At 40.8% G+C, this 18,499-nt stretch overlaps 1 protein-coding gene across 4 annotated transcripts in view; it reads left to right on the top strand.

Annotated features, from left to right (window-relative positions):
* SEC24D (SEC24 homolog D, COPII coat complex component) overlaps positions 1–18,499 on the top strand; it is a 220,628-nt gene that overhangs the window by 171,941 nt on the left and 30,188 nt on the right. For all 4 annotated transcript variants that reach the window (XM_005144138.3, XM_031044726.2, XM_031044727.2 and 1 more), the window contains 2 exons: positions 1,324–1,435; positions 2,795–2,922. In XM_005144138.3, coding sequence (XP_005144195.1) covers positions 1,324–1,435; positions 2,795–2,922 — 240 coding nt within the window. The remainder of the gene's footprint in view (positions 1–1,323; positions 1,436–2,794; positions 2,923–18,499) is intronic.

Raw genomic sequence — 18,499 nt, 5'->3', positions numbered from 1 at the left:
TAAATTGCAATACAAAAATTTCATTGGGGAAAAAAATATTACAAACCCCTGATTTTTTCCAGTGTGTTAGGAAATACCTCTTTGACAATGATCAATAGATTCTATGCAACTAATTTTGGTTTTCTTCTCTGTTTGCTTTCCAACAGAGGCTTCTGAACTTCCTATTATTAGAAATTCATGTGCAGTATAAAGATACAATTCCATGGGATACCAGCAGCAGTGGCAAAGCTAGTTTCAGAAATTGCTTCATTCCTCTTGCCTCTTACAGCTGTTCAGCTATACTCTAAACCAGATTTCTGAAAAGACAGCTTCTTTGAGGGAAGAAGAGGAATAACGGTATCATCTCAGTGATCTGGTTTATGGTGTGAAACAAAGTGCAGCCTTATTGAACTTCAGTTATATCCTGAAAAGTATCAGACTTAAACAGGGTTAAGGGACTGTGCAGAAAGGACAGGGGGAAGAAGTGTATGGGAGAGGAATTTGTTCAGAAGTAAAACCAGCTTCATGAGCATTTCATGGCATGGCATTGTATATTGCTATAAACTAGGCTTCAACCAGAGTAAATATGTACATGATCAGAGCTGCCTCATTTTAATAAAAAATTATGTGATTGCTCTCCTTTACTTTGTAAGAGGAAGCTCACAACAAGGTAGTCTGACCTATAGAATGAAACCCCTGAATTCCAGTGTTGAAATACTACCTGATGGCCAGAAAGGCTTTTTTCAGGGGTTTAAATTGCTGCTTTCTAAATGGCAGTCCTGAAATACAGCTCAGCTAGGAAGGTGATTTACAATATTGTTTATTTCTTAACCACCCTGTGAATGGAACCTACGCAGGAGGAATGAGGGCTAGTCCCTCCCGCCATTGCAAACTGATCAGTTACCTGTACATTCATTTATGGAGAGCAGCAGCTGCCACAGCTATGGTCATACAAAAGATAGCCTGGTATATGTGGCATTTGAGTAAGATCAAGCAACTTTGCACTTCAGTTTGATCTGGGAAAATAGAAGGCCATAATCAGTAAGAAAGACTTATTTACACCATCACTGTCCTCAATTTGTTGCCAGCCTTTCCTGAAAAGGTCTGTCCTAGCATTCGGTATGCTTACTCCAAATAACTCATCTGTTAACTGTATATGTCTTATCCATCCCAATGTATAGTTTTACCCCTGAGTTCCAACAGGCAACTGCAGTTGTAAATAAGTTATAAATATAACTCAGCTCAGCTGCGTGTATAGTTTCCTAGTTAAGTGTCTCAGAAGCCTGAATTGTGATAGCTTTGTAGCACTGTCCACTCATACTGTCCTTGCTTCTTATTAATCAGATTCAAGTAATTGAAAATGATAAGGCTTCTAGAGGAGGGCAGATCTATGCTACAAACGCAAGAGGACAGGTTCCTCCTCTTGTCACCACAGACTGCGTAATCCATGACCAAGGTAACTGTCCTTGTTACTCATTTGGGAGTATTTCTAGGTGAAATCAAATTAATTTTGAAGAAAAAAACCCAACCAAACAAACCCACCTAAATTCTCAAATTTGTCATCTGAAAATGATGCTACTTAGTCTAAATCAGACATGAAATGGGCAACTCCCTTTAAAGAAAAAGACGTGGGGGAAGAGAACAGGGATGGGGAAGTGGGAGTTTGGTTTCTTATGCTTTGGGTTAACAACTCCTCTACCCTTCCTGACCTTTAAAATAATATGAATAGCTAAGACAAATCTTCTAAGTTAAAAATTTTCAAGGTTTTAAACTTCCAGTTAAAAATGCTTTCTGGTTTCTTCTGAAATTTTAAAAGGTGGACACTAGAATAAGCAATGAGGCTAGCACTGTTACCTTTTAAGATGTGAATTATAAGAAATTCTATTCAAGTGATAGGGGGCAGCATACAAGCTATCTAGTTGACTTTTTTTTTCCTTTGGCCAATGTGTCTGCCTTTGTCTCTGCTTAGAGCCTGGAAGGTACAATATTTCATGTGATGCTCTTGACAGCAGACTTGATATTTTAATACAGATTAAACTGATGATATCATTTAGTCCAACATTAATTTATCAGTGTTTGGGTAAACCGTATAAAATACACAAACACATCAAGATATTTTTGGCATTATCTGGGAGTGGAGTAATGCAGTTTTGGTGAACAAAGAAATAAATTCCTTTCAAGAAACTGAGCAGAGCTACAGCTTGATGTTTAAAAAAGAAGCATAAGGAAGCAGATTTCTGAAATGTTGCTATTCTGTGCCTAGCACGGTTTCTCACAGAGGAAACTGAGCCAAGTGTGCCGCATAGTGATATAGTGATTTTAGCATATGGTATTTTTCAAGATAAATGAGCATAGTGATGTTAACACAGATACACTATTTTCTGAATCAGAGCTAGCTCATTAGAGCAGTCTTAACAGTAGGTATCAGTCTGCAGCATTTGTTTATATAAAGTGCTGACATTTCCACTGGGGTTTTCACCCCTATTATTTTCTTTCAAGATCTTAGATATTATATGTTTCAAGCTAATCTCTATTGAGATTCTTATCGCAAATAATTGTGGATTTTTTTTCTTGATATGTTTAAATGTCTGCTTTAAACTCAAACAGCAAGAAAAGATTTACCCACAGGGTGGGGCAATGGACTGACATATACATAAAGCAGAGAGATTGGTAGATGCTTGCATGGGAGAAAAAGAAAGGTGTACTTACGTACTTTTTTGTTTATGTTTTGGTTTTGATTCTTCTGCTTTATGTGTGAGGCAGACAGATTCCTTTTAACAGCCTTTCATTCTGCATGCTGTGTTGGGTGTTCTAGGCCATGCCAGCCCTCGTTACATCCGATGTACTACCTACTGCTTCCCGTTGTCTTCAGATATGGCCAAACAGGCTCGTATTCCACTGGCAGCTGTCATCCAACCATTTGCTGTCATTCCACCAAATGAGGTAAGGAATGACTGAATATTAGTCATATGTGGGTTTGTTTCCTAAATATTGCAGACTTGTTCTTTTCTGATATTGCATTGGGAGTGAGGTTGCTTTACCTCTGTGAAGGAGTAAGACAGTGGGGAGATGTCAGAAGGCTATAGAAGACATTTGGGTCATGGTAGAACTTAAAGGGACTAAAGTCTTTGTTTAATAAAGGTACAAGAGTGATGACAGTGTAATCTGTAACATAGATTCCTGTTGTTCCCCCATATTCCTCTAGTTCATGCCAGCTTTGTGGGATGCCTTCTCTGCCAGAACTCCATAGGCAAAGACATTAAAAGAGGATAACCATAAACAATATTGAGTTAGTTTCAAGACATGGACAGTTACATTCAAACAATGACATTTTTCCATTTAGTATTTTATGTGTTCGTGTTTTCAAAAACTCTTCATAAAATGCATGCAGAGAAAAGCCTAATTAAAATTGCAAAGACTTTCAACACTTGGTTTTGCAGTCTTTGATTTTTCTTTAACTAGTTTTAATATTTGTAAATTCCTAGGGCTTTTTCTTTTTTGAAAAATATGTTGAAAAAAAAACAAATGTTGTTCTTTATCAGGATAGATAACTTCCAGTGCAACAGACCTCTGTAGTCTGACTTAAGGGTATTATTTTAGCAGGGTAGTATATAGTTATATTCTCTGTGGTCCACAGGAAAATAGGATGTATTACTTACAATTCTGCAGATACTTAGTCTCACCATTTGTCTGCTAGACAGCAATTTTGGGTTTCATTCCAGTCCTTGAGGGGAATGCACAGACTTGGCTTGTTTCCCTCCCTGCATTTTCTCCAAGGTAAAATTCCTTCTGTTGCTTTTCTATCCCTTCTTTACCAGCCAAACTTTACTACCCTTTTTCCCTCCTCCTGTGCCCAGCTAGCAATTACTAATTCTGTTTTCATGTTGGCTTTTCATTCGTGCATCTTTCACTCTGCCTATAGTCATTTATGTCCCCCATGCATGGCTTCCCTGTCTCCTGCATAGTGCTTGCATAAGGTGATCAATGTGTTGTTAAAATCAAAATTTCTTCTGCATACATAAATTAGCAGTATGTACCAAGGCTTGATCTTGGCCAAATTAAGGAAGCAAAGGTTGGCAAAGGGTTCAAGGTTGGCAAAGAGTTCAAGGTTGGCAAAGATTTGTACTCAGTAACCTATCTCTTCTGAAGTGTTAGTGGGCTGTTGGAAAGGTGGAATTCATTAATCTATAAAGAGCAGTATGTTTTTTTCCCTAGTCTTTTTCTTGGAAGAGACTAAAAGTACTCGAAAAAATGTCTCTCAAAATTGGCAAAAGTACAGTGTGGAAAATTTTAGTCTGAACAATTATGGCTTGCTGAAGTTGTTAGAACTGAAGAGGTGGTGTTACAGTAGGAAGCACTAGGCAGTCTTAGTTGAGGCAGTTTTTCCAAAGCTTGCCTCTTCTCTTAGTCTTCACTGCTGATGTCAAACTTACTCTTAAGATCTTCTAATAAAAATGGTCTTCCATATGGGATTTATAACAACTGTAATTCTGAAAAGCCACTTAATATGAAAGAACTGAGCTTTTTATAGTGGCAAAACACATTCAAGGTCTTATTGTGTTTCTGAATTTCCTAGTATGGTGTATTCTGCCTTGAACTAATGACTGCGAGGCACTGAATGTTCTTAGTTTCAGAATATCTAATCTGTTTTATGGATTGTGCCTTTTGGCCTACAGGTGATGCTTATCACATGTTATAGGGCTCAGTATAAAGTGAGTATAAAGTATAAATCTGTCTAATCTCTTTATCTCTTGATAAACAGCATGTTGTACATACTAACTGTTTTAAATAATGATTTCTTTTTCTTCCAGCCTTTCAGTGAATAGTCTTCCTTTTATTCATCTTTGTTGCAGCTTCAGCTGCAAGATACCTTTCTAATATACTCAGTGTTAGCACCCAGAGTATTTCAGTTCTGTTTCTTTTCAGAGGAGAAAGAGAAGCAGTGGTTAAAGGGTTTAGTGGACCGTGGATGTGAAATAGCCACAAATAGTTTGTGCAACTGGTAATATGGATAGGAACAGCTGAGAAACTGACCTACCTCACTTGATCTGTAAGATCTTAGCAAAGTATCCATAATCCATTATGGTGATAGTACATAGACCATGTCTTTCTGTGCTGGTAAAGCCATGTTTTAAAAGGTATGGTCTATTGGAATCATTCAGGTGACTAATAGACTTATGGGTGTTCCATACAGTTCTTACTTAACTGGTATTTTGCTTTGATCATCACTTACAGTTGAGGATTAATGTAAAATAGTATATAAAATATATTTGTATTTTTCAGTGATCTGTTGCCATCGAATTCGTGCCTGTCTGGGTTTTTTGTGGGGTTTTTTGTTTGTTTTGAGGTTTTTTTGTTTTGTTTCATTTTGTTTGTGTTTTGATTTTTTTCCCTATGCTATTACCATACCAAGACATTTAGAAACAAGGGAAAAACCTTACCTTGCTCCCACTTCCAAATAATGTGAGTATTTGATGCAGTCTTCATATTGCTTGGTCTTCCTTTCTAGAAGCCGATCTTGAGTGTGGATTTTGATTCACTGAGAAGATTGGGTTTTGCATTGATGATGTATTATGTTCTGTTCAGGTGACCTCAGTGATATCAAGAGAACTGTGGATTGTATCTTCTCCTCACCATGCTTTGTTTAGCACTATGTAATCTGAACTGCAGCAAAAAATTAGTAAAAAAGCAATGCAATAGTGAAGGCTACTGACACTGGTAGAATTAGATGCATGTATGAGAGGGAGAGCACAGTTGTACAGACCTGATTTTCCTTTAGTTGAATGCATTCACCATTTTGGTGGATGACTTTTAAATGGTGTTACATGTTGATACCAGTTGGAGAGTTGTGCACTCTGATGAGTAAACTCTCTCAATGAGTTTACGCTTTGACCATCAGAGCAAAGTGAACTGTTCTTGGCTGTGCGGGCAGCAAGAAGCAGTGCCCAAGAGAATCTTCATCTTAAAGCAACTAGATGGGAGGGAGTAGGAAGATGTCATTGGGGTTCTGGAGTTGTCAGATGTGTGTGTAATGAAGATGATATAACAGTATTTTGTTCTGCCAATTAGATATTTTTAATTTTTCTATCCTTTTCAGATTTTACTCTGTAGAATCAATAGTGTTTCAGCTGATAGAGCCTGAAACACTCCCTGAAGTTTTGGAATTAATTTCTGTAATGAATTTCAGGGAGAAAAAAAGAAAATAAAAAAAAAGCTTTTAATTGCATTCATACAAACAATAGTCAACTGGAAATTTTGCTTTGCGGTTTTGATTGCTTTGACTAAGAATACAGGGAGATAACAGATAACAGATCCTAGCAGTTTTCAAATGAAAAGTTTAGGTCCAGTGACTTAACAGTAGTTTTCTTGGAAATACTTAAAATTGCAAAATAAATAAAGTAAAATAGAAAAATGAAAAATTCTAGAGAAGCCATTTTCAGTCTAAATAATAAAACTGGCCACACTGAAGACGAGTTCACAAGGAAGGCTTCTGTAATGTTAAATCTCAAGTGAGAGTGAATTTTTAAGATACAAGTAGAGACCATTTATTAGAGATCATTGTAGGGTTATATGTGATACCTCAAGAGCAGCTAAGTTAGCAGCTGTTGACATATAGGCTCTGAGCTTCAGAAGAGCAGAGCAAGTGAAATCGATTTATTCAGAAAAGCCCTCAAGTTGAAAAGTTTAGAAGGGCAAAATCCACCAAGTGTGCACAGTCTGTCAAAACATTACTACAAAAAGCCTACAGCCAATCTAGAAAATTACACTACAGTGTAACTTTTCTTAACTAGTGAACATTACATGTATGCTATGTATCATTCAAAACAAAGGCTGTTAAAACATTCATGCCTTACCTCCCCCAGTGTCTTAATAGCTCTACATATTTCTGAATCCTATCTTTACCAAGTCCTTATTTATTATTTTTAAGAAATAACACTCTTTTTTCACTCTTGATTTTCACTCTCTTGATTTGGATGTTCTATAGAAAGTATTTGTTTGTTATAGATTGAGAATACAGTATCATTGTTTGACAGAATTTATTTTTAGTCCACCAGTGCTTTAGCAACAGTCTATAAAAATAAATTAGCTCCCACAGTTATCATCATAGACCAAGCCCTACAAGAATTTGTTTTGGAGATGTATAAATGTTTCCAGAGCCTGAATAAACCATGTGATCTTGATTTAACATTTAGTCCTACTTGCTAACAAAAGGTAGTTGAAAGAGTATTTCATGTTGTAAAAGGAAATGTAAACAACTCCAAATAATTATCTATAGTTTTAAATATTTAAATATCTAAATTATCTTCTTCTTTGCTCCTTAGTAGTCTTGTGTTGTCATTTTCTACTGTGTTCTTTCCTATTTATTTGACTTTTTTTTTTCCTTGTCTGCAGAACAGGTCCTTGAGGTGCTTGCTGATAAAGCCGTCACTTTTATTTTACCCTTCGATTTCTGTCTCCTGTTTTGTTCCTTATTCACAGGAGGTCTTTCCCCCATACTGCATGAGAGCTTAGCTAATTTAAGAGTTTTTGATGATGGATTCTATCAAAATAGTTTTTTTCAAAAGGAGTAAATTATATCAACCGTATCATGCTTATCTGCATCATGGCTGACTCTTGACAGATTTCCAGAGCCCCATCAGTCTTCCTTACTATGAGGTCCACATGCAGCCTTCTCTTCTGGAGGCTTAACAAACCCAGTTTTTCAGCCTGGCTTCACATGTGAGGTGCTCCAGCCTGCTTATCCTCGTGGCCCTCCACTGGACTTGCTCAACAGCTCTATGATTTTTTTATGTTGAGGACACCAGAACTGCACACAATACTCCAAGTGGGGTCTCACAAGAGCAGAGGAGAGGGGCAGGATCACCTCCTTTGGCTGGTCACACTCCTTTTGATGCAGCCCAGGATATGGTTGGTTTTCTGGGCTGCAAGCACACACTGAGCTGGCTCATGTTCAGTTTCTCATCGACCAAGACCCCCATGTCCTTCTCTGCAGGGCTGCTCTGAATCACTTCTTTGCCCAACCTGTAGCTTTGCCTGGTATTTCCCCAACCCGGGTGCAGGAGCTTGCACTTCGCTTTGTTGAAGTTCACGAGGTTGGCATTGGCCACCTCTCAAGCGTGTCCTGGTCCCTCTGAATCCCATCCCTTCCCTCCAGCATATCAACCATACCACAACCACGCTTACAGTTGTCATCAAAATTGCTGAGAGTGTCCTCAATCTCACTGTCCATGTCACTGATAAAGACGTTGAACAGGATTGGTCCCAATACCGGCACCTGGGGGACACTGCTTGTTACCAGTCTCTGCTTGAACCATCGATTGCAACTCTGTGTGTGTGGCCATCCAGCCAGTTCTTTATCCATCAAGTCATCCATCCATCAAATTTATGTCTCTCCAGTTTAGAGACATGGATGTCATGTAGGACAGTGTCAAACACTTTGTACAAGTCCTGGTGGACAATGTCAGCTGTCTTGCCCCTATCGATCAGTTCTGCAGCCTAATCATAGGAGGCCAGCAAATTAGTCAGGCAGGATTTGGCTTTGGTGAAGCCATATTGGCTGTCACCAACCACTTCATTTTTCATGTGCATTAGCATGGTTTCCAGGAGAATCTGTTCCGTGATCCTGCCAGGCACAGGACTGACTTGTCTGTAGTTCCCTTGTTCTTCCATTTTCCCCTTCTTGAATATGGGGTTATATTTCCCATTTTCCAGTCTTCAGGAACTTCACCTGACTGCCATGATTTTTCACATATGATAGACAGTGCCTAGCAACTACATTTGCCATCTCCTTCAGGACCTGTGGATTTCATCAAGTCCAATGGACTTGTGCATGTTCAGGTTCCTAAGATGATCACAGACCTCATCCTCTCCTGCAGCAGGCCTAAGGTCTTCATTCTCACACTCCTTCCATCTGCTTTCTAAGACTTCAGTGGTGGGGCTGGAGCACTTGCTGGGGAAGACTGAGGCAAAGAAGTCATTGAGAACCTCAGTCCAAATCTCCAGTCTATTGAGGTCCCGCTGAATGGCACCAAAGCCTTCAGATGTATCAGCCACTCACCCCAGGTTCGCATTATTGGCAAACTTGCTGAGGGTACATTCTAGCCCTTCATCCAGGTCGTTGATAAACAAGTTGAACAAGACTGGGTCCAGTATCAGTCTCTGGGGAACACCACTGACTACAGGCTTCCAACGGGATCCTACTCCACTGATCACAGCCCTCTGAACTCTGCCATTCAGCCAGTTCTCAATCCACCTTTCCTGGATTCAGTTGTAACAGTTATTTTTCTTCTTAGTAGCTGGTGCAGTGCTGTGTTTTCAGCGTTGTCTGAGAACAATGCTGATAACACACCAATGTTTTAGTTGCTGCAAAATAATGCTTACCCCAATCAAGGACTTTCCAGTCTCTTATGCTTTGCCAGTGAGGAGGGACAAGGGAAGCCAGGAGCATGCAGAGACAGGACACCTGATCCAAACTAGCCAAAGGGGTATCCCTTATTATTATTATTATTAGTGGCAGTAGTAATATGGGTATGTTGAGCCTGGAGAAGAGAAGGCTGCATGGGGATCTCATAGCAACCTTCTAGTATCAGAAGAGGGACTACAGGGATACCAGAGAAGGACTCTTTTTCAGGGACTGTAGCAGTAGGACAAGGGGTAATGCATTTAAACTTAAACAGGGGAAATTCAGGTTAGATATAAGGAAGAAGTTCTTTACTGTGAGGGTGGTAAGGCACTGAACAGGCTGCCCAAAGAAGTGCTAGATGCTTCATTTTTGGTAGTGTTCAAGGCCAGGTTGGACACAGCCTTGGGCATCATGGCGGGGGGTTGGAATTAGATGATCTTAAGTTCCTTTCCAGCCCAAACCATTCTATGATTCTATGACCCTGGTGAGGCCACATCTGGAGTACAGCGTCCAGTTCTGGTCTCTTCAGTACAAGACAGACAAGGAGCTACTGGAAAGGGTCCAGCAGAGGGCCACAATGATGATCAGGTCTTCGGAGCATTTTCTTACAAGGAGAGATTGCAGGAGCTGGGCCTGAGGGAGGATCTCATTAATGCACCTAAGTATCTCAAAGGCGGGTGCTGGGAGGATGGTGCCAGACTCCTTTCAGTGCTGCCCAGCAACAAGATAAGGAGCAATGGCCATAAACTAAAACACAAGAAGTTTCACTTCAACATGAGAAAGAACTTCTTTAAATTGAAGGTAGCAGAGCACAGGAACAGGCTGCCCAGGGAGGTTGTGGCATCTCCCTCTCTGGAGACATTCAGAACCCACCTGGAAGCATTCCTCTGCAACCTGCTCTACGTGGTCCTGCCTTGTCAGGGGGGTTGGGTTGTCTGATCTCCAAAGGTCCTTTCAAACCCTAATGATTCTGTGATTAAAAAAAAACAACAAAACTTTACTGGTGATATGGATGTCCTGGGTTCAGCTATAGCAGTTAATTTCCTCCTTCCTAGTAGGTGGTGCAGTGCTGGTTTTGACATTAATCTGGGAACAGTGCTGATAACACACTGATGTTTTTAGTTGTTGCCAAGCAATGTTTACTCTGACCAAGGACTTTTCAGTCTCATGCTCTGCCAGTAAGGAGAAGCACTGGAAGCTGGGAGGAAGCAGAGACAGGACACCCGACCCAAACTAGCCGAAGGGGTATTCCGTACCACAGCACGTCATGCCCAGTACAGAAACTGGGGGGAGTTACTCGGGAGGCCCAGACTGAGGCTCAGGTCGGGCTGGGTATCGTTTGGCGGGTGGTGAGCAATTGTGTATCACTTGTGTTTATTGGGTTTTTTTCCTTCCCCTTTTAGTTTTATATTCTCTTGTTATTTTTTTATCATTATTATTGTTAGTGGTAGTAGTATTAGTTTTGTATGGTAGCTTAGTTATTGGACTGTTCTTATATCAACCCATGGTATTTACCTTCTTTCAATTCTCTTCCCCATCCCTCTTGAAGCAGGGGAGGGAAGAAAGGGAAAGAGTGAGTGAGTGGTGGTCCTGAGTTACTGACTGGGCTTAAACCACAACACCAGCTCACTGTCTGTTCATGTAACTCACATTTCTTAAGTTTACCTATAAGGATCTAAGGGCAGACAGTCTCAAAAGCCTTGCCGAAGATAGCATCCATTGCTCTTCCCTCGTTGACCTGATTTGCCATGTCACCATAAAGAGCTATAAAATTGATCAAGCAAGATTTATGCTTGGTGAATCCACGCTGACTACTGATGACCTTCGTTTCTTCTACATAGAATCATAGAATAGTTAGGATTGGAAAGGACCTCAAGATCATCTAGTTCCAACCCCCTTGCCATGGGCAGGGACACCTCACACTAAACCATATCACCCAAGGCTTCATCCAACCTGGTCTTGAACACTGCCAGGGATGGAGCATTCACTACCTCCCTGGGCAATCCATTCCAGTACCTCACCACCCTCACAGTAAAGAATTTCTTCCTTATATCAAGTCTAAACCTCTGCTGTTTAAGTTTCAACCCTTTACCCCTTGTTCTATCGCTACAGTCCCTAATGAATAGTCCCTCCCCAGCATCCCTGTAGGCCCCCTTCAGATACTGGAAGGCTGCTATGAGGTCTCCAGGCAGCCTTCTCTTCTCCAGGCTGAACAGCCCCAACTTTCTCAGCCTGTCTTCATACGGGAGGTGCTCCAGTCCCTGGTCATCCTCGTGGCCCTCCTCTGGACATGTTCTAACAGCACCATGTCCTTTTTATGTTGAGGGCACCAGAACTGCACACAATACTCCAAGTGAGGTCTCAGGAGAGCAGAATAGAGGGGCAGGATCACCTCCTTCAACCTGCTGGTCACGTTCCTCTTGATGCAGCCCAGGATACGGTTGGCTTTCTGGGCTGTGAGTGCACCCTGCCAGATCATGTTCATTTACTCATTGACTAACACCCCCAAGTCCTTCTCCGCAGGACTACCATGAATTTCCTTTTTGCCCAACCTGTAGCTGTGCCTGGGATTGCTATGACCCAGGTGTAGGACCTTACACTTGTTATGGTTAAACTTCATCAGCCCACCTCACAAATGTGTCAAGGTCCCTCTGAATGGCATTCCTTCCCTCTAGCATATCAACAGAACCACACAGCTTGGTGTCATCAGCAAACTTGCTGAGGCCACACTCAATTCCATTGTCCATGTCAGCGAGAAAAATATTAAACAAGACTGGTCCCAACACTGATCCCTGAGGGACACCACTCGTTACTGGTCTCCAGCTGGACATTGAACCGTTGACCACAACTCGTTGAGTGTGACCATCCAGCCAGTTCTTTATCCACCGATAATCCACACTCTAATTTAGAGACAATGATGTCATGTGGGACAGTGTCGAACACTTTGCACAAGTCCAGGTAGATGACATCAACTGCTCCACCCTGTCCATCACTTTTGTAGCCCCGTCATAGAAGGCCACCAAATTGGTCAGGCAGGATTTTCCCCTAGTAAAGCCATGCTGGCTGTCACCAAGCACCTTGTTGTTTTTCATGTGCCCTAGCATGGCTTCCAAGAGAATCTGCTCCCAGATTTTGCCAGGCACAGAGGTGAGACTGACTGTTCTGTAATTCCCCGGGTCATCCATTTTCCCCTTCTTGAAAATGGGGGTTATATTTCCCTTTTTCCAGCGTTCAGGAACTTCACCTGACTGCCATGATTTTTCAAATATGATGGCCAGTGGCTTTGCAGCTTCATTCACCAGCTCCTTCAGGACCTGCGGATGGATTTCATCAGGTCCCATGGACTTGTGTACATTCAGGTTCTTAAGATGGTCTCGAACCAGATCCTCATGTACAGTGGGCCCAGGGTCTAGGTTTTCACAGTCCCTGCGTCCACCTTCCAAGACTCGGGTGCGGTCAGAGCCTTTGCCAGTGAAGACCAAGGCAAAGAAGTCATTCAGAACCTCAGCCTTCTCCAAGTCCTGTGTAGCCAGTTCTCCCGAAAGCTTCCGGAGGGGGCCTACATTGTCCTTAGTCTGTTTTTTAGCTGCTACATACCTATAAAATCCCTTCCTATTATCTTTAACATCCCTTGCCAATTTTAGCTCCAATTGGGCCTTAGCTTTCCTAACTTGGTCCCTAATTACCCGGACAACATCCCTGTATTCACCCCAGGCCACCTGTCCTTGTTTCCACCTTTTATAAGCCTCTTTTTTCCTGTGAATTTTTCTCAGCAGCTCCTTATCCATCCAATGAGGTCTCCTGGCCCTCCTGCTGCACTTCCTTCTAGTTGGGATGCAACACTCCTGAGCTTGTAGCAGGTGATCCTTGAATGTTAACCAAGAGTCTTGGGCCTCCCTGCCCTCTAGGGCTATATCCCATGGAACCTTGCTAAGCAGGTTCCTGAAGAGGCCAAAGTCTGCCCTCTTGAAGTCCAGGGCAGTGAGCTTGCTGCACGCTCATCTCACTGTCCTGAGGACCTCGAATTTGACCATCTCGTGATCACTGCATCCAAGACTTCCCTGGAGAGTCACATTTCCAAAGAGCCCTTCCCTGTTGGTGAGCACGAGGTCAAGCAGGGCTCCTCTCCTCGTCGGCTCCTTTATTGCTTGCAGAAGCAAGTTGTCTTCCACACAATCGAGAAACGTCCTGGATTGCTTGTGCTGGGCCGTACCGTCGCCCCAACAGATGTTAGGGTGGTTGAAGTCCCCCATGAGAACAAGGGCCTGTGAGTGTGAGGCTTTTCCTATTTGTCTGTAGAGTTCTTCATCCACAGGTTCCTCTTGATCAGGCAGTCTGTAACATATCCCATTACCAATTTCCCCTTAACCCTGACCCACAAACTTTCTGTTAAGTGATCACTTGTCCCCAGACAGAGTTCCATACTCTCCAGCCTATCCCTAACATAAAGGGGAGCTCCCCCTCCCCTCCTACTGGGCCTGTCTTTTCTAAAAAGCCTGTAACCTTCCATTCCAACCCTCCAGTCAATGGAGCCATCCCACCATGTTTCTATGATGCCTATTATATCATAGCCCTGTAGATGCTTAGTATATGCTTAGTGTTGACCTCCAGAATGACTTCTTCAACCACCTTTCCATGAATGGAGGTGAGGCTGACTTGCTGATAGTTTTTCTGGTCCTCCTTTCCCATTTGAGTGACCTTGGCCTTCCTCCAGTCATCAGGCATTTCACCCATTTCCATGATTTTTCAAAGATGATGGAGAGCAGCAGAGCAACATCTGCCATCTCCCTCAGTACCCTTGAGTTCATCCCATCAGGGCCCATAGATTTATGGGTGTAAGTCTGTCTAGCCTATCCATAACCCTGTTCTATTCAATGAAGGGGAAGGTTTCCATTCTCCGGTCTTCATCTCTAACCTCTGAGGTCTGGGGCTCCTGAGGGCCATTCTTAGCAGTAAAGACTGATGCATAGAAGGCATTCAGTAATTCTGCGGTCTCTGCCTTGTGTTTCCAAGACACCCATTAAAATATTTTCAAAAGATGATAATTAAAAAAAAATCCGAAGAAAAGCTTCTGAAGGAGATTTGTGATGGTTTTACCCTGCTGTCTGTTTTGAAATGTTGGCTTGTAATTTTGTAATCCCCTTATCTACTCGGGACTTGATGTGAGATTCCTCTTCATATTCACGACTACTGGAAATGAAATGTCAGAGCTTGTTGAATATTTAATGACCTTTTTCCTTTGTGTAGTCTTCAATATGACCCTTTATCTGGATTATCCAAATTTGCTTCATGTCTGTTGGCAATGCTGGACTTCTCTCCAGTGTAGGTAACAAAAGCTTCCTCCTTTTGAATGAGTACTCCACAGCAAAACCAGCAGCTGTTAGCCAGTGAGGAGGTAATTTATTTCTATCTCTGTATTTTAAGTGGGACAGATTGCTTTGTGTGTTCAGCAGTTTTAGCCTCTGGATTGTCCAAGATCCACCAGAGGTCAGTGTCTTTGGAGCACACTGTCAAAATAATCTGTGCTTCTTCGTCATGTTTTTTTTGAAGCATGATTGGAGTAGAAGCCCTCCACATGTGATACAACTTATTAGTTAGGATAGTCTGATGATGTTGAAACACTTTTTTACCCTTGCAGGAAAAGAGAACTGGCCACCAAGCTCTTTGCCAGTTTATACAGAAGAGTTCGTTGCCTCTGTTTAAATTTCCACATGTTGCTACATTTAGCCTGATGAAAGTCAGTGAACCAGACAGGGAGCACGTGCACCAATACCATACTTCAGATGACAGATAGGCCAGTTAGTTTCAGGATAGAGCCATCCTACTAGACATTCCTCCTTGTTCTTAGGTTGCGTTGGTACTTTCACAGCCAATCAGTGTCGGTTTGTTTAGAACAATCAGTCAGTGTAGAGACAGTCCAGGTAGCATAAACTTGTATGCTGAGCTCTGCTGTATACCATACTGGAAAGTGTGAGCCTAAGCACTACTATTTCTTCCATTTTCCAATTCCAAAGCATCCTTGTTGATTCTTTCATTTGAGAGGGAACTGTGAAACCCTGGGCTCATAACTCTGAGTCTGCCTGGACTATGGAGCAGGATGGGTATTTGACAATCTTTGTTACTCTATGAGTGCTATTTTAGGTTTGGGTTTGTTTGGTTTTTTTTCAACTACCTATTGCCAGGTTAGTGTCTGGGGATTTTGCTAGGTCCTCTGGGGTGCCTGACTCACTCTTGCATGGTATGAAGAGCCCAGAATTCACAAGCATCTCCAGGTGTCTCACCCAGCAAGTTTTATATCACTCCAGAGGGTAGAGGCACCTATAAGAAAGTTTCACTATGCCTAACTTAGAGGTGCTTAAATCCTGTATTAGGTAAGACTTTCTTTATGGAGTATGCTCTGTGTTAGTCTGAATTTGGTAGTAAAGCTTTTGGAATTGGATAGCTTCCCAAGACCTCATCATCTAGGATAAAGTTTTGTTAGCCTGTTGGCCTGTAACTACACTCTGTAACTAGAATGAACTTTTAGAGCCAAATTTAGCAAAGACTTTGGCAGCAGAGCTTTTCCTAATTTAAGTAAATTTTCTGATTTAGTTTTATCTGCCTTTTTGGTTTTAGTGTATACTTTAAAATACTCTTAAAGTGTACCCTTTAAAAATATTTCTGTAGTATATTGCTCCATGCACCATTTATAGTAAAGAGGTAATTATGAAAGAGATGGGAACAGTGACTTGAAAGGTTTGCCATTTATATAATCTTATTCATATTTTAATCAGAGTTTCTGATTAATTTTTCTGAAAATTCAAAATTTAGACTTGAAAATGCCTTTATAAAAGTGATGTAATTGGTTTCTGATAACTTGAAGACTCTATCCTTCAGAATGGTAATGGCAGAAGAAAAACCTCACTAAGCAGCAGTACACATAGAAGGGAAATAAAAAGTAACATTCATATCCACTTAATTAATTGGCCAACAATATTGATAGTTTGTTTTGCCAAAAAAATACATTCAAGTAAAAAAATAACTTTGGCTATTGCTAGATACCTCTGTAACTCAAAGTAGCTGCTTGAATGGCTTCTGCCATTTTGTGTGCATGTTTTTCCTCTAGAGCACGCGTTGCTCTCCTAGGCTTTCTTCATTGTCCTCCCCTTCATTGTCTCCTCTGAGACTGGCTAGAGATAATCCTAGCAACAGCAGTAAATTAAACACTGCAAGATTTGTTCAAGTTATAATTTAATCTGTCAGAGATGTTACTGTTACCTTGGAAACTTCAGAGAGTTAGAACATGCTGGTATTTGGTAAGTTCAGGAGTGAATGGTTGTGTTTTGCTTTTTAAACTGAAGTTGTTATTGCATTTTCAGTTTATACATATTTTACTTATCTATACATACTAATGCAATATTTTTTAATACTAATTGATATATCAATTATATATTATATATAATATCTATGTAATAATGTAATTGAATGCTAATGCATGTTTTGAATGCAACTATGTATCAAGTGTGTAATTACATAGAACAACTGTTTTTTAAAGATGCACAGGAACCTGATTTTTGGGGTGTGGGGGGTGTGGTTGGGTGTGTTGGTTTTGTTTTTTTTTTGTATCAAGCAACATTGTACCAGGTTACAGCTAGGGCCTGCTCATAGCAGGCTCTAATGTTGTCCTGCAGCTCTTTACAGAATGTCCCTTCTTTGATTCTGTGGAAAACAAAAGTTCCTCTTACAGGACAGGCAGTATGTAGAGGGGGCTGCTTTTTCACGTGGTGTTCAGCTGAACTAGTTAATCCGTGCTTGCTAAATAGCAGCATAGATTAGCTCCTCAGGGCCTAGAGTAAAGGAGCAGTGGAACAGGTCTGTACCCTTAACAGGATAGCTTGGTTCATAGCTCCGTTTCACATGGCCCCTTACTTGTGACATTCAGTTACAGCTCAGTGTTAATAAAAGAGAGGAGGGTACTTGCATATAAACACTATTAATGTTTGGAGGTTCTGGAATCTACTTGAAGTGTCCCGGCTATCATAGCAGAGAAAGTGTTCATGGAAGAGATTTTTGGAGTAGGATCATCCCTACTTGATGTGGTATTTTTAAAGTAACAGCTAGTTTGATATTGATCTTAAAAACTAACATTGTAGAAAGGACTTGACTTGTAAAAAGGGTATTAATTTCATCCCAAATATCTTTGCTTCAGAGGTAAGATATTTGCTGCTCCTTTTTGTTCATATAACAAAAATTCTTTTTCTACTTTCTAAGTACTCCTGTGGCGATTGGCTAGTTAGAGTTGGCTTGTGTATGTCACATGACATTTTAAGTAGGCTCAGTACTTACTGATTTTAGTGGAAATAAATTAATTAACTTTAGAGGCATGTTTACTGAAAAACATTGCTCAGGAAGGCCAGTAGATAAGCAGAACTATTTTATCCACCTCCACTTACAACACTCTTAAACCTGTCTATGCTTTTTTTCCTTTTCCCCCCTAATTAAAGCTTATCTCCTTAATATGTTTGGCTGCACAACAATAGGAGCAAGAGAGTTCCTGTTGTAGAATGTTACCAGGAATGCAAATATGAATAATCAGTTCAAAAAGTCACAGTAATGTCTTCTAACAAAACTCCAAGTTTTTCAGAAGCAGCCCTGTGTTCACCGGCATTTGTGCATGATCTTAAGTCAGTAATTGCTTTTCTCTCAAATGCTGAAAAAAAATTATATACACACACATATACATACACACATACATCTATCTTTCCACCTACATGTGTGTATGAATAAAAAGAAAAAAAACACATATTTGGTCTCTAAAGTTGACAATAGTTCAGCAGGCCAGAATGGTCCTGAAACACAAAGTTAGGTGTTGGTTGTGTTCTTGCCACAAAGATATGAATAACATTGATAATGTTCTTCCAATGCAGAATTTCATCTAGGAGAATTGTTGCTTCAACAATCACTATGCTACATTTACATTTATTTATGAACTTAAATATTTGTTCCCTAAACCTGGAGCTCCATGAGTACAATTTGAGTGTTGCCTGGTTGGCTATCCAAGGGTATTGATGTAAGAAATGGTCACAGCTGTGTTTGCATTAAATGGTCTTTGACATTAGTTAGCAATTTTGATAAATT

Source organism: Melopsittacus undulatus, chromosome 5 (assembly GCF_012275295.1).
Source record: "Melopsittacus undulatus isolate bMelUnd1 chromosome 5, bMelUnd1.mat.Z, whole genome shotgun sequence".
NCBI classification, from domain to species: domain Eukaryota; kingdom Metazoa; phylum Chordata; class Aves; order Psittaciformes; family Psittaculidae; genus Melopsittacus; species Melopsittacus undulatus.
The sequence above is the reverse complement of the archived record's forward strand: the minus strand, read 5'-3'. Positions and strand labels throughout refer to the sequence as shown.